The 16,681-nt window shown below is 37.9% G+C and overlaps 1 protein-coding gene across 4 annotated transcripts in view; it reads left to right on the forward strand.

Moving 5' to 3' along the window:
- The window catches only part of EML5 (EMAP like 5), a 179,606-nt gene that overhangs the window by 46,146 nt on the left and 116,779 nt on the right, over window positions 1-16,681 (forward strand). For all 4 annotated transcript variants that reach the window (XR_009210359.1, XR_009210360.1, XM_032134723.2 and 1 more), the window contains exon 8: window positions 7,349-7,486. Coding sequence is in view for 2 of the 4 variants with exons in the window: in XM_032134723.2 (XP_031990614.1) it covers window positions 7,349-7,486 (138 nt within the window). In the remaining 2 variants the exon portion in view is untranslated. The remainder of the gene's footprint in view (window positions 1-7,348; window positions 7,487-16,681) is intronic.

Consider the following 16,681-nt stretch of genomic DNA (forward strand, 5'->3'; position numbering starts at 1 on the left):
TGTCCATCAATGATAGACTGGATTAAGAAAATGTGACACATATACACCATGGAATACTATGCAGCCATAAAAAAGGATGAGTTCATGTCCTTTGTAGGGACATGGATGAGGCTGGCAACCATCATTCTCAGCAAACTATCGCAAGGACAAAAAACCAAACACCGCATGTTCTCACTCATAGGTGGGAATTGAAAAATGAGAACACTTGGACACAGGAAGGGGGACATCACACAACGGGGGCTGTGGTGGGGTAGGGGGAGGGGGGAGGGATAGCATTAGGAGATATACCTAATGTAAATGATGAGTTAATGGATGCAGCACACCAACATGGCACATGTATACATATGTAACCTGCACATTGTGCACATGTACCCTAGAACTTAAAAGTATAACAATAATAAAAAACATTAAAGCAGCTGTTATAACTACAAAAAATAAATTCACAGAACTGACAGTGGTTAAATCCACAGGAGCAAATGAAGTTCACCATTAATGCTATTGGTTAAAAAAAACAAGAGAGAGTCTTATTTTTTTCTTTGCTAAGTACGTGCTAAAGAATAATACAATGAGTAAGCACAGGCTTTAAACCCCTTACGTTTTCATAATCTGTGTAAATTTCTTTAAGCCATTTTTTTCTATACATACTTTTTTCCCACCATCAGTTAGTTATAATTCATCTTAGCAGATTCCAATGTAGGTTGCATTGGATTAGTGTTTTCTCAATGATATTGAATAAATTCTTGTCTGTAGTTGTTTTGTGCAGACTATTCATAAAAGCAAATTCTTGTCACTTCACACTTTGCATTGACTCCCCAAATAAACAATTGAGTAGTATCTGTAACATCTGTTAACTCATGAAGAATCAAGGAAAACCACTCAAAATTATTTGTTGTGTTTTTAAACTAATTATTGGTAGTGTTCCCAATATTCTCAACTTTTGGAGCAACTGTTCTCACAGAAAGGCTAACAGTCTTAAACAAGTCTGTTTTCTCTGGACATATTTCTTAAGCTGCTGCAATTCAAAATGATTTAAGTAATTCATTACCAATAAGTAGCTTTCCTTGCTTGGCTAACAAATCAACCACTCAGAAACTTACTTCTCTTGCACCCTCATTGTATTTTTAAACTTGTGAATAACTTCTGTGATGAGATATTCTGTTTTAAATTTTCTAATTTTTCTGAGCTTTCTTGTGAGTTGGAAAAATTGTGATGAGTACTTAGTCTGATAATGTATATTTGTATCCTTTTAGCACAGCTACAGTGTCATTGCATAATAAACCTAATGCTTTGCCATCTAATTCAATAACAGTATAGTCCATGCTCCATTGTGCCTTAAAAATGTAACATTCTAAGTCCAGTATGAATATACATTGGTAAACAAAAATAATAACAAAATGTCACTATATGGTAATACAGATAGCCCTCAAAATTCTGTCAAGTTGTAACTGTGTCACCGAAAATTGTAATGTACTGAAGAGCAGTCCAAAGTGATGAGAGTGTATCATCTCTTTCCCAGTATCTCAACTCTGCCTCTGTAGTGTGATACAAAGATAGTATGTAAGCCATAGACAATACATTTAAAAAAAAAAAAAAAAAAAGACCGAGTGTGGTGGCTCATGCCTGTAATCCCAGCACTTTGGGAGGCTGAGGCAGGTGGATCACATGAGGCCAGGAGTTCAAGACCAGCCTGGCCAACATGGCAAAACCCTGTCTCTACTAAAGTACAAAAATAAGCTGGGCATGGTGGCACATGCTTGTAATCCCAGCTACTCAGGAGGGTGAGCCACGAGAATCGCTTGAACCTGGGAGGCGGAGGTTGCAGTGAACTAAGATTGCGCCAGCACCCCAGCCTGGGTGACAATGTGAGACTCTGTCTCAAAAAAACAAAACAAAACAAAAAACCAAATAAGTATATGCCTATACCTCCATAAAACTTTATTTACAGATACAGAAAGTAGAATTTCAAATAATTTTCTTGTGTTTCAAAATTTTATTAAAACATTTTTTTCAACCATTTAAAAATGTAAAAATTATTCCTAGCTTTCAGACTATACAAAAATAGGCAGCAGGCCTGGTTTGGCCCACAGGACATGGTTTGCTGTCCCTTATAGTAAGAGCGTAGAATGTCACCAGCAAATATCATATTTAATGTTGAAGTATTGAAGATTTTCCTTTGAAATCAGAAAAAAGACAGTTATGCTCATTTTCACCATTCTGTTCAGCTATAGACTAGAAGTCTTGGTCAATATAGTAAGGCCAAATGTATATGTGTATAGCATATATATATGTGTGTGTGTATATATATATATATATATATATATATGTACACATACACGCACACAGATTGGAAAGGAAAAAACAACTGCCATTCTCAGTTGGTTATATATATATATGATGTGTTTATATATATAGAAAAATCCAAAGATGAATTACTGGAATTGAAAAGAGAGTTTAGCAAATTTTCTGGATATGAAAACAATATACAAAAATCATTTTTCCTATAAACTAGTAACAATTTTAAAAATACTATAAAAGCATTTAGAAAATCTTAGTTTTGCTGATCTTTTTCTAATGTCTTGGGGGTAGATGCCTATTTGTTAAATTTTAGCCTTTGTTTATTTATAATGTAGTTATTCCTTGCTATTTTGGGGGGAGATTACTTCCAAGACCCCCTGCAGATACCATAATCCGTGGATGTTCAAGTCCATTATATAAAATGATATATAATTTGAACATCCTCCAAAATACAGTTACTCCTTGAACAACACAGGTTTGAACTGCATGGGTCCACTTATAGGTGGATTTTCTTCCACCTCTGCCACCCCTGAGATCGTAAGACAAGCCTCTCTTCTTCCTCCTCCTCAGCCTACACAATGTGAAGATGAGGATGTAGACTTTTATGATGATCCACTTCTACTTAATGAATAACAATTATGTTTTCTCTTCCTTATGATTTTCTTATGATTTCTCTAGCTTACTTTATTGTAAGTATACAGTATTAGTACATATAATGCACAAAGTATATGTTAAACAGCTGTTTGTGTTATTGATAAGACTTCAGTCAACAGTAGGCTATTAGTAGTTAAGTTTTTGGAGAGTTAAACGTTAGACATGGCTTTTTGATGGCATGGGGATTGGTGCCTCTAACCGGTGCATTATTCAAGGGTCAACTGTACTTTAAATCTCTAGATTACTTATAATACCTAATACAGTATAAGTGCTGTGTAAATAGTTGTTATACTATATTGTTTGGGGAATAATGACAAGAAAAAAAAATCCACATGTTCAGTACAGATGCAACCATCATAGGCCTAACTACATTTTCCATCCATGGTTGGTTGAATCTGTAGTTGCAGAACCCATGGATACAGAGGGCCAATTGTATATGCATTTAAAGCTCCCAAAAGTTCCTCCTAAGTACTGTTTCAGCTATATTTCACAAGTTTTGATTTTAAGGAGTTTTATAACTTACTTCAAAATAGTAACAAATCATTAAGAGTTCATCTTTGTCTTTGTCTTTTAGATTATATGGAAGTATAATTATTAATTTTCAAACAATGGGTATCTTCTAGTTATCTTTTTTTGTTGTTGATTTCTAGCACTGTAGTCTGGAACAGATTCTGAATTTGGATAGTTTTAAACACTAGACTATATGTACATAAGGATATATACATAGGTGTGTCTACACACACACACTCTCTCCCTTTGGTCAGGGTAGAAATAACCTAGCTAAAAGTGAAAGAATCAATGTTACTGCATTGTTTAAAAATGCATTCTATTGGTGAGTGCGGTGGCTCACACCTGTAATCCTAGCACTTTGGGAGGCCAAGGCAGGTGGATCACCTGAGGTTGGGAGTTTGAGACAAGCCTGACCAACATGGAGAAACCCTGTCTCCACTAAAAATACAAAATTAGCCAGGTGTGGTGGTGCATGCCTGTAATCCTAGCTACTTGGGAGGCTGATGCAGGAGAATCGCTTGAACCGGGGAGGCGGAGGTTGCAGTGAGCCGAGATCACACCATGGCACTCCAGCCTGGACAACAGGAACAAAACTCCATCTCAAAAAAAAAAAAAAAAAAATCAAGGTTTATAACTTCTTTGCCATGGGTTCAAACTTCCTGCTTTAGCTCGGAGTAGTTTGATCGTCTGAAGCCTTCTTCTGTCAACTCGACAAAGTCATTCTCCGTCCAGCTTTGTTCTGTTGCTGTTGAGGAGCTATGTTCCTTTGGAGGAAGAGAGGCGCTCTGATTTTTAGAGTTTCCAGTTTTTCTGCTCTGTTTTTTCCCCGTCTTTGTGGTTTTATCTACCTTTGGTCTTTGATGATGGTGACATACAGATGGGGTTTTGGTGTGGATGTCCTTTCTGTTTGTTAGTTTTCCTTCTAACAGTCAGGACCCTCAGCTGCAGGTCTGTTGGAGTTTGCTGGAGGTCCACTCCAGATGCTGTTTGCCTGGGTATCAGCAGCAGAGGCTGCAGAACAGCGGATATTGGTGAACAGCAAATGTTGCTGCCTGATGATTCCTCTGGAAGTTTTGTCTCAGAGGAGTACCCGGCCGTGTGAGGTGTCAGTCTGCCCCTTCTGGGGGGTGCCTCCCAGTTAGGCTACTCGGGGGTCAGGGACCCACTTGAGGAGGCAGTCTGTCCATTCTCAGATCTCCAGCTGCGTGCTGGGAGAACCACTACTCTCTTCAAAGCTGTCAGACAGGGACATTTAAGTCTGCAGAGGTTTCTGCTGCCTTTTGTTTGGCTATGCCCTGCTCCCAGAGGTGGAGTCTACAGAGGCAGGCAGGCCTCCTTGATCTGTGGTGGGCTCTACCCAGTTTGAGCTTCCCAGGTGCTTTGTTTACCTACTCAAGCCTCGGCAGTGGCGGGCACCCCTCCCCCAGCCTCGCTGCCACCTTGCAGTTTGATCTCAGACTGCTGTGCTAGCAATGAGTGAGGCTCCGTGGGCATAGGACCCTCTGAGCCAGGTGCGGGATATAATCTCCTGGTGTGCCGTTTGCTAAGACCACTGGAAAAGCACAGTATTAGGGTGGGAGTGACCCAATTTTCCAGGTGCCGTTTGTCACCCCTTTCTTTGACTAGGAAAGGGAATTCCCTGACCCCTTGCACTTCCCAGGTGAGGCGATTCCTCGCCCTGCTTTGACTCACTCACGGTGCGCTGTACCCACTGTCCTGCACCCTCTGTCCGACACTCCCCAGTGAGATGAACCCAGTACCTCAGTTGGAAATGCAGTAACTGAAACAGCATGGTACTGGTACCAAAACAGAGATATAGACCAATGGAACAGAACAGAGCCCTCAGAAATAATGCCACATACCTACAACCATGTGATCTTTGACAAACCTGACAAAAACAAGAAATGGGGAAAGGATTCCCTATTTAACAAATGGTGCTGGGAAAACTGGCTAGCCATATGTAGAAAACTGAAACTGGATCCCTTCCTTACACCTTTTACAAAAATTAATTCAAGATGGATTAAAGACTTAAATGTTAGACCTAAAACCATAAAAACCCTAGAAGAAAACCTAGGCAATACCATTAAGAACATAGGCATGGGCAAGGACTTCATGTCTAAAACACCAAAAGCAATGGCAACAAAAGCCAAAATTGACAAATGGGATCTAATTAAGCTAAAGAGCTTCTGCACAGCAAAAGAAAATACCATCAGAGTGAACAGGCTACCTACAGAATGGGAGAAAATTTTTGCAATCTACTCATCTGACAAAGGGCTAATATCCAGAATCTACAAAGAACTCAAACAAATTTACAAGAAAAAAACAACCCCATCAAAAAGTGGGCGAAGGATATGAACAGACACTTCTCAAAAGAAGACATTTATGCAGCCAACAGACACATGAAAAAATGCTCATCATCACTGGCCATCAGAGAAATGCAAATCAAAACCACAATGAGATACCATCTCACACCAGTTAGAATGGTGATCATTAAAAAGTCAGGAAACAACAGGTGCTGGAGAAATCAGAACACTTTTACACTGTTGGTGGGACTGTAAACTAGTTCAACCATTGTGGAAGTCAGTGTGGTGATTCCTCAGGGATCTAGAACTAGAAATACCATTTGACCCAGCCATCTCATTACTGGGTATATACCCAAAGGATTATAAATCATGCTGCTAGAAAGACACACACACATGTATGTTTACTGTGGCACTATTCACAATAGCAAAGACTTGGAACCAACCCAAATGTCCAACAACGATAGACTGGATTAAGAAAATGTGGCACATATACACTATGGAATACTATGCAGCCATAAAAAAGGATGAGTTCATGTCCTTTGTAGGGACATGGATGAAGCTGGAAACCATCATTCTCAGCAAATGATTTATCACAAGGACAAAAAACAAGACACTGCATGTTCTCACTCATAGGTGGTAATTGAACACTGAGAACACATGGACACAGGAAGGGGAACATCACATACCAGGGCCTGTTGTAGGGTTGGGGGAGGGGGGAGGGATAGCATTAGGAGGTATACCTAATGTTAAATGACGAGTTAATGGGTGCAGCACACCAACATGGCACATGTATACATATGTAACAAACCTGCATGTTGTGCACATGTACCCTAAAACTTAAAGTATAATTAAAAATAAAAATAAATCAGTGTATCACACTACAGATGCAGAGTTGAGCTGTTGGGAAAGAGATGGTACACTCACATCACTTTGCACTGCTCCTCAGCTCATTACAAATTTCAGTGACACAGTTACAACTTGACAGAATTTTGAGCGCTATGTGTATTACCATATGGTGACATTATTATTTATCACCAGTGCATACTCATCATGTTGAAATGAGATGAAAAAGATAAAATTGGACTTAGAATGTTACATTTTAAGGTGCAATGGAGCATGGACTTTACTGTTATTCAATTGGATGGCGAAACATTGTGTTTATTATGCAGTGACACTATAGCTGTGCTAAAAGGATACCAAAACAACAACAACAACAACAAAATGTAGCCAGATTGGGTGGCATATTCATGTTGTCCCAGCTTCTCATGAGGCTGAGGCTAGAGGATCGCTTGAGCCCACGGGGTCAAGGTTATAGTAAGCTATGATCATGCCACTGCACTCCAGCCTGAGTGACAGAGTGATGTGATGTCACCAAAAAAAATTAAAAGCAAAAGATTCTGTCAACTTCTGTCATTTAAGCATGAACAGTTACCATTTTCATAGATAAGAATATCTTGCCACAAAACAGATAGTTAAGATATCTAGATTTATCTTAATTAAGATGAGATTATTTTAACCAAAATATTTATTATTAAAGTATGCATTAGCTAACTATTCTTTTTTATTTTTAAAATTAAATTTTACAGGATATGGAGCCTAGTAGATCATGCATTAATAGCAAGGTGTAATATGGAAGAACCAATTCGTTGTGCAGCTGTCAATGCAGATGGAATCCATCTTGCCCTTGGAATGAAGGATGGCTCATTCACTGTACTTAGAGTAAGGTATGGTGTTAGGATAGAAATAGAAACACATAGTAATTTTCTCTTCAGTGATACCGAATATAGAATATGTAATACTTTTTGTTTTTACCCATTTATCCTTTTCCCCTTCTTATTAATATATCTATTTCAGATGTTAATTTCATCAAGTATAAAAATATATTTATAAAAATAGCTTTGTCCGAAAAATAAACTCAGAAACCTTGGTTTGGGGGTTAAGAATGCTTAATAGATTAATGGCTAAAATTTTGAGCTATAAAATTTGGGTCCCAACTACCTTTTCCTGTTAGTATAGATTTTCGGTAATGATCCCTCTCCATTTAACAAGCTGAGGCTGTTAAAATGGGTTAATTTGTTGTTGTTGTTGTTATTTACAGCTTTATGCTTTAAAAAATGCTTCCATCTCTTCTTTTGTTTGAGTAATTAGAAAAATTTAAAGAATTTGGTAAAGCAGTTAACATTTTGTGTTGAATTATAGACAGATAAATTCAATTGAATTCTATGCAGCCAATAAGAAATTTGCTGTAGATCTACACATGTTCACAGGATAAGTACTTGTGAAGTCTTTCTTCTCTACCTCAGTGAATGGTAAGATCCTTCACTCAGTTACTCAATTCAGAAACTATTAACACAGTTCTCTCTTTTGCCTCCCCTGCATAGTTAACTAAGAAGTTCTGGAGAGTCTACTTCCAAAATAGCTCTCATATTAATCTTCCTTCTATTCTCACCATTGTACTCTTGTGTAGGCTTCTGTCATCTACTAACTGGATTGGTGGAATAGCCTCTTAGCTGATCTTCTTACCTCCTGTTTTGCTTCCCTCAAGACCTTTCTTCACTCCACAGTGATGGTGATTCCTTTTAAAACACATTTGTGTGCTTTCCTCTTATTTCTAAAGTATGATAAAGGCTTTGTACTGTCCTTAGGATGAAGCTCATAATCCTTCACGTGGTATGTAGTGCCCATCTTTCCAGCCTATTTCTCAGTACCCCAGTTTCTTTCATCTGTAGGAAACTCCTTTCCTATATCACCGTGCGGTACAGTGTATCTTCAGAACTTATTCACTCATTCTAACTGAAACTTTGTACTCTTTAACCAACATCTCCCCATTATGAACAGATACATTATGTTTTCTTGTACTTCAGAGCTTCTACACATGCTGACTCCCCTTTCTGAGACCAGTTTTTATAAAGAGATATGCTGAGACTTTTCTTTTAAATTAACATTTTTTATTGTAAAACATATAATATTTAAACACATTTCAACCATTTTTAAATGTAAAATTCAGTGCCATTAAGTACATTCACATTGTTGTGAAACCATCACCACCCTCTAGCTTCAGAACTTTTTCATCTTCCCAAATGGAAACTCTGTACCCAGTAAAAAATAATTCCCATTCTTCCATCTCCTAAGTCCCTGACAACCATCATTCTACTTTCTGGGTCTCTGTGAAAGACACAATTTGACTACTGTAGGTACCTCACATTTTAAAAAATATGAATATAACATTTGAATATAAATTAAAGCTTTTCCTCCAGAGTGCTATAAATATGTCATATTACTTTATTTTGTTGTGCTGAAACAGCTTCTTAAACAGATGAAAGACTATGAAACCTCCCTATTGGGCTATCCATACTATTATGATTTGGGCACTGATTTGATCATTGATTCTAGAATCTCTGTAACTATCATCATCTAAGATTAAACATCTGTTCTTTCTCATTGGTGGTTTAATTTCTTTGGAGGCTGCTCTTCAGTTTTGCAGGTTAGAAATAATAAATAGAAACACCTGGTCATTACTTATGAATAATAATATTAATGATCAGCTTCATTTTTTCTTTTATGTAAGAACTGAAAGTATTGGAAGTACTGGAATTGGAGTGCTCACTTACAGAGGTTTTACAAGAATTTAAGATGCATGTAAAACACCTAAGAATTCCTATCATATAGCGGATACGCGTTCAAAAGTAGTGATTTTTTTTTTTTAGTTATACATTTACTTGCCCTTTCTGAAATGCAGTAGACTGGATGAAAAAATTTTTATTCCTAATAAGGCTGTATTTTAGCACCTGAATCCAACATTGCTAATAGTATTGAAAGGGTTATTCTGATTAATAAATGCCTTTAAAGGTGAACCACAAAATTCTAACTCACAAAATGGTCTTCTTAATCCATCTGAATTTACCTGGTTACTATTTCTTCTTGATTTGCTTTGTATTCTCCATATGGTAAAGCAGGATTCATTACTAAACATAACTTTTTTTTTTTTTTGAGATGGAGTCTTGCTCTGTCACAAGGCTGGAGTACAGTGGCGCAATCTCGGCTCACTGCAACCTCTGCCTCCCAGGTTCAAGCAATTCTCCTCTGTCAGCCTCCCGAGTAGCTGGAACTATAGGTATGCGCCACCACGCCCAGCTATTTTTTTTTTTTTGTATTTTTAGTAGAGATGGGGTTTCACCATGTTGTCCAGGATGGTCTTGATCTCATGACCTTGTGATCTGCCCACCTTGGCCTCCCAGAGTGCTGGGATTACAGGCGTGAGCTACTGTGCCTGGCTCATAACATATTAAAGTACAAGAAAATAGAATGAATTAGAATCTCACATCATAATTCACCATAAGGTGGTGTGCCAGGGTAAAGCCACAATATCTTCTTAAAACTTATCTTTTTTTCATAATAAAAACTGTTAACAATTTTAAAATTATTTTGTAACCAGTCTGGCTTTTTAAAATTTTATTTTTGTGCCCCCCCAACTTCATTAAGGCATAATTGACAAATAAAAACTGTATATATTTACAACATACAACATGAGATTTTGGTTATACACATATACTTTGTGAAATGATTACATCAAGCTAGTTAACGTATTCATCACCTCACATACTTAACCACTTTAGGGGGTGAGAACATTTAAGATGTGTCTTAGCAATTTTCAATTATATTCTACATTATTATTAACTCTAATCACCATGCCATACAGTATACCTTCAGAACTTATTCACTCGTTCTAACTGAAACTTTGTACTCTTTAACCAACATCTCCCCATTTCCCACCTGTACTAATCCCTGTTAACCACCAATCTACTCTCTGCTGTTTGACTTTTTTAGATTCCAGATATAAGCGAGATCATGCAGTATCTGTTTTGCTCTGCCTGGTTTATTTCACTAAGCATTATGTACACCAGGTTCATCCATGTTGTAGGAAATGACAGGATTTTCTTCCTTTTGTAAAATTATTTTTTAAAATTTTTTAGAGTCTGGGCCTCACTAAGTTGCCTAGGCTTGTCTCAAACTCCTGGCCTCAAACAATCCTCCCGCCTCAGCTTCTGAAAGTGCTGGGATTACAGGCATGAGCCCCTGTGCCCAGCTGATTTTCTTCCTTTTTAAGAATGAATAGTATATCTATTTCTTTATTCATTTATACATTGATGGACACTTAGGTTGGCTTGAGGGAAGGGGTGACATGAGTAATGTAAAACTGTCCTTCCCTCCTTCTTCAAATAGGTCTTTTCCTTATTGCTGTGTTACATACAGATTCTATAATCTCTCACCATGTTTTCTTAGCTCTTATGAACATATTTTTTATTTTAATTTTTATTTTAAGTTACAAGGTACATGCGCAGGACGTGCAGGTTTGTTAGGTAGGTAAACATGTGCCATGGTGGTTTGCTGCACCTATCAACCCATCACCTAGGTATTAACTCATTTATGCCGGAGGTTGCAAATTATTTTTTTTATGAAAAATCAGACCTTGGCAATGACCTTGAGCAGTAAGATATAAATAATTCCCACAAGCTTAGCGTTCCAGTAATGGAGCACTAGGCACAAATGGTTTGAGCTCAGTATACATTAGCTATTTTTCCTAATGCTCCCCCTCCCCTCACCCCACCCCTGAAAGGCCTCTGTGTGTTGTTTCTCTCCCTGTGTCCATATGTTCTCATTGTTCAGCTCCCACTTATAAATGAGAATATGCGGTGTTTGCTTTTCTGTTCCTGCGTTAGTTTGCTGAGGATAATGGCTTCTTGCTCCATCCATGTCCCTGCAAAGGACATGATCTCCTTCCTTTTTATGGCTGCATAGTATTCCAGAGTATACATGTACCACATTTTCTGTATCCAGTCTATCATTGATGGGCATTTGGGTTGATTCCATGTCTTTGTTATTGTGAATAGTGCTGCAATGAACATACACATGCATGCATCTTTGTAATAGAATGATTTATATTTCTTTGTGTATATACCCAGTAATGGGATTGCTGGGAGAAGTGGTATTTCTGGTTCTAGATCTTTGAGGAATTGCCACACCGTCTTCCACAATGGTTGAACTAATTCACATTCCCACCAACAGTGTAAAAGCATTCCTATTTCTCTTCAACCTCACCAGCATCTGTTGTTTCTTGACTTTTTAATAATTGTCATTCTGACTGACGTGAGATGGTATCTCAACGTGGTTTTGATTTGCATTTTTCTAATGATCAGTGATGTTGAGCTTTTTTTCATAGTTTGTTGGCCACATAAATGTTGTCTTTTGAAAAGTGTCTGCTCATGTCCTTTGCCCACTTTTTAATGGGGTTGTTTTTTCTTGTAAATTTGTTTAAGTTCCTTGTTGACTCTGGATATCAGACCTTTGTCAGATGGATAGATTGCAAAATTTTTTTCCCACTCTGTAGGTTGCCTCTTCACACTGATGATAGTTTCTTTTATTGCGCTGAAGCTCTTTAGTTTAATTAGATCCTATTTGTCAATTTTTGCTTTTGTTGCAGTTGCCTTTAGTGATTTCTTCATGAAATCTTTGCCCATGCCTATGACCTGAATGGTATTGCCTAGATTTTCTTCTAGGTTTTTTTATAATTTTGTGTTTTACATTTAAGTCTTTAATCCCTCTTGAGTTAATTTTTGTATAAGGTGTAAGGAAGGGGTCCAGTTTCAGTTTTCTGTGTATAGCTATCCAGTTTTCCCAGCACCATTTATTGAATAGGAGATCCTTTCCCTCTTGCTTGTTTTTGTCAGGTTTGTTGAAGATCAGATGGTTGTAGATGTGTGGTCTTATTTCTGAATTCTCTATTCTGTTCCATTGGTCTATGCGTCTGTTTTTATACCAGCATCATGCTGTTTTGGTTACTGTAGCCTTGTAATATAGTTTGAGGTCCAGCAGCGTGATGCTTCCTGCCTTGTTCTTTTTGCTTAGGATTGACTTGGCTGTACGGGCTCTATTTTGGTTCCATATGATTTCTTAAGTAGTTATTTTCTAATTCTTCGAAGAATATCAGTGCTAGTTTAATGGGAATAGCATTGAATCTATAAATTACTTTGGGCAGTATGGCAACTTTCATGATACTCATTCTTCCTATCCAGGAGAATGGAATATTTTCATTTGTGTTCTCTTTTATTTCCTTGTGCAGTGGTTTGTAGTTCTCCTTAAAGAGGTCTTTCACTTCCCTTATTAGCTGTATTCCTAGGTATTTTATTCTCTTTGTAGCAATTGTGAATGGGAGTTCATTCATAATTTGGCTCTCTGCTTGCCTGTTGTTGGTGTATAGGAATGCTTGTGACTTTTACACATTGATTTTATATCCTGAGACTTTGCTGGAGTTGCTTATTAGCTTAAGAAGCTTTTGGGCTGAGACGATGGAGTTCTCTAGATACAGGATCATGTCATCTGCAAACAAAGACAATCTGAATTCCTCTCTTCCTATTTGAATACGCTTTATTTCTTTTTCTTGTCTCATTTCCCTGGCCAGAACTTCAATACTGTGTTAAATAGGAGTGGTGAAGAGAGGACATCCTTGTCTTGTGCCAGTTTTCAAGGGGAATGTTTCCAGCTTTTGCACATTCAGTATGATATTGGCTGTGGGTTTGTCATAAACAGCTTATTATTTTGGGGGATGTTCCTTCAATATCTAGTTTATTAAGAGGTTTTAACATGAAAGGATGCTGAATTTTATCAAAGGCGTTTTCTGCCTGTTAAGATAATCATATGGTCTTCATTTTTAGATCTGTTTATGTGATGAATTACGTTTATTGGTTTGCGTTTGTTGAACCAGCCTTGCATCTCGGGGATGAAGCCTACTTGATTGTGGTGGATAAGCTTTTTGATGTGCTGCTGGATTCAGTTTGCCAGTATTTTATTGAGGATTTTTGCTTTGATATTCATCAGGGATACTGGCCTGAAGTTTTTTGTTGGATCTCTGCCAGGTTTTGGTATCAAGATGTTGCTGGCCTCATAAAATGAGTTAGGGAGGAGTCCCTCCTTTTCAATTGTTGGGCTATTTCAGAAGAAAGGATATCTGCTCCTCTTTGTATTTCTGGTAGAATTCAGCTATAAATTCATCTGGTCCTGAGCCTTTTTTGTTGGTAGGCTATTTATTACTGCCTCAATTTTAGAACTTGTTATTGGTCTATTCAGGGATTCAGCTTCTTCCTGGTTCAGTCTTTGGAGGGTGTATGTGTCCAGGAATTTATCCATTTCTTTTAGATTTCCTGGTTTACATGCATAGAAGTGTTTATAGTATTCTCTGAAAGTTGTTTGTATTTCTGTAGGGTCAATGGTGATATCCCCTTTATCATTTGTTATTATGTCTATTTGAGTCTTCTCTCTTTTCTCCTTCATTAGTCTAGCTAGCAGTCTATTTATTTTATTAATTTTTTCAAAAAACCAGCTCCTGGATTAGTTAATTTTTTGAGGGGATTTTCATGTGTCTGTCTCCTTTGTGAAGGTATTTTTATGCGTGGATGATTCAAATTGGTATTTCTGCAAGGGGACTAGCATTGGAAAGTCCTTTTCTACCATTTTGCTGTCCTCACTTCCCACCATTTTGTGTTAAAAAAAAATGCTCATATCATAGAGTCAAATGAAAACTTGCAAATATTTTAAAATAGAAAATTATATATACACATATGGAACTTTGACTTATAGTAAGCTACATTGTGTTATCAACAGCAAACTCCTCAGAGGCACCCATTTCTTCTCATGAATAGTGAGAGAGACTTCATAATAGTGGAAGAGCTTGATAAGCAAGGCTAATAAATTATGCTGAAGATGGAGTAAGGTTTCCTACAGGGTATGGGATAGACTATTAATAGTTGTAAATATATAAAATTGTCATTTTATTTATTGATTGACTGAGACAAGGTCTCACTCTGTTGCCCAGGCTGGAGTACAGTACCACAATCACAGCTCACTGCAGCCTCCAACTCTTGGGCTCAAGCGATCCTCCCATCTCAGTCTTCCAAGTAGCTGTGACTACTTGGAAGTAGCCACCATGCCTAGCTAATGTTTTAATTTTTTGTAGAGATGTGATCTTGTCATTTTGCCCAGTTGATCTCAAACTCCTGAGCTCAAGCAATCCTCCTGCCTTGACCTCTGAAAGTGCTGGGATTACAGGCATGAGCCACCATGCCCAGTCAAATTGTCATTTTAAATTCTACCAATGGCTAGCCACTTGTTTCTCTCTGACAGTGTTACTACCACATTTTATCAACTTTAAAAGGGATTGTGATAGTTTTTGCTGAAGAAATCACACATTCACTTAAATTTTTTTTTCAAATTATTTGTTTTTTCTGCTCTGCGTCTTGGGAGTAGTAAGTTCCAAAAGTTGTCTCCTGGCTTTAAAAAAGTAACTCTTTGTGTACATCCATTATTTTTTCACATCAAATGGTTGGTTGCACCCCCACCAAAGAGCCCTATGAGAACATGCTCAATGTGTCCCATCTTAAGTTTCATGCCTCAAACCAAAGTCTCTCTCTCTTACATCACATTTCTACTTTCCTCCCTTTCACAGAAGTATTTCTCATAAAACTGTCTAACTTTATTCTCTTTTCTTCTAATTAACTTATCAACCTCTATCCTCATTCCTATATGGCTTCTGCTTTCAGCTTTATGTTGAAAAACACTCACTAATTATACCCTATGTCCCTTAAACTAGGAGACGTTTTTCACTTCTCATTTAGCTTGAATTCCCAGCAGTATTTGATTCTCTTAACCACTTGCTGCTTCTCAAAATGCTTTCTCCCTTGGCTTTTAGGTGTTTGTTCTCCTTCTGTTTTCAGCTTACTTCTCTAGCCCCATATTCTTCATAGGCTAATTATCTTTTGCCCAGCAAGTAAATATTAGAGTTCCTCAAAGCTCCGGCCTAGACTTTCTCTTCTTTTTACTTTATATTTTCTCCCTAGATAGTCTCATTCTGCTAGTCTCATTCTGCCTCTGCCGTCAGTTACCACGCATAGCCTGATGACCCCGGATGCACAGCTCCAGCTGTTATCTCAATACTTGAGCTATGCATATCCAGTTACTTATTTAACATCACTTGGATGTCTCAAAGGCACCTCCAGCTCAGCATTTCCAAAACTGAACTCATGATATCCTTCCCAAACTGATCATCTGTCCATGGGCCCTATCCTAGTGAATGGCACCATTATCCATGTTCCTAAGCAAAAACCTAGGTGTTTTCCTTGATACCTCTTTCTCCTGAACTCACCATCTGTAATCCGTCACCACCACATCCTGTTGATTTTGCTTTCCTAATTAATTTTCTAGGAACATTTTAATTAAGGTTTGTGAATAAGATTAGAATTATATCTTTAACCTATAGTACGTATTATGTCCTATAATAGTATGGAATATAATACTACATTGTATTTTAAAGAAGCTCACTTTTTTCTGAAGTCTGAGAAACCATCATCTGCGGTAACCTTTTAATTGGTCTTGAACCTATTACTATGCTCCTTTAATTTGTTTTGTTGTTGTTGTTGTTGTTGTTGTTGTTGTTTTGAGACGGAGTCTCGCCCTGTCGCCCAGGCTGGAGTGCAGTGGCAGGATCTCAGCTCACTGCAACCTCTGCCTCCCGGGTTCAAGTGATTCTCCTGCCTCAGCCTCCCAAGTAGCTGGGATTACAGGCACGTGCCACCACACCTGGCTAATTTTTTGTATTTGTAGTAGAGACGGGGTTTCACCGTGTTAGCCAGGATGGTCTCTATCTGATCTCGTGATCTGCCTGCCTCAGCCTCCCAAACTGCTGGGATTACAGGCGTGAGCCACCACACTCAGCCTTATTTGTTTTCTACCTTGGAACCAAATCAGTGATCTGACTGGTACATCTTATCCTAGCTTAGCCTCACAAATTAAGGCCAAAAATCTTAACAAGACATATGAGGCCCCCGCTTCATGATTCTCCCTCAGCCTCCCTCAACAGACTGAGTTCA

This window comes from Hylobates moloch, unplaced genomic scaffold, assembly GCF_009828535.3.
Source record: "Hylobates moloch isolate HMO894 unplaced genomic scaffold, HMol_V3 SCAFFOLD_16, whole genome shotgun sequence".
Classification (NCBI taxonomy): domain Eukaryota; kingdom Metazoa; phylum Chordata; class Mammalia; order Primates; family Hylobatidae; genus Hylobates; species Hylobates moloch.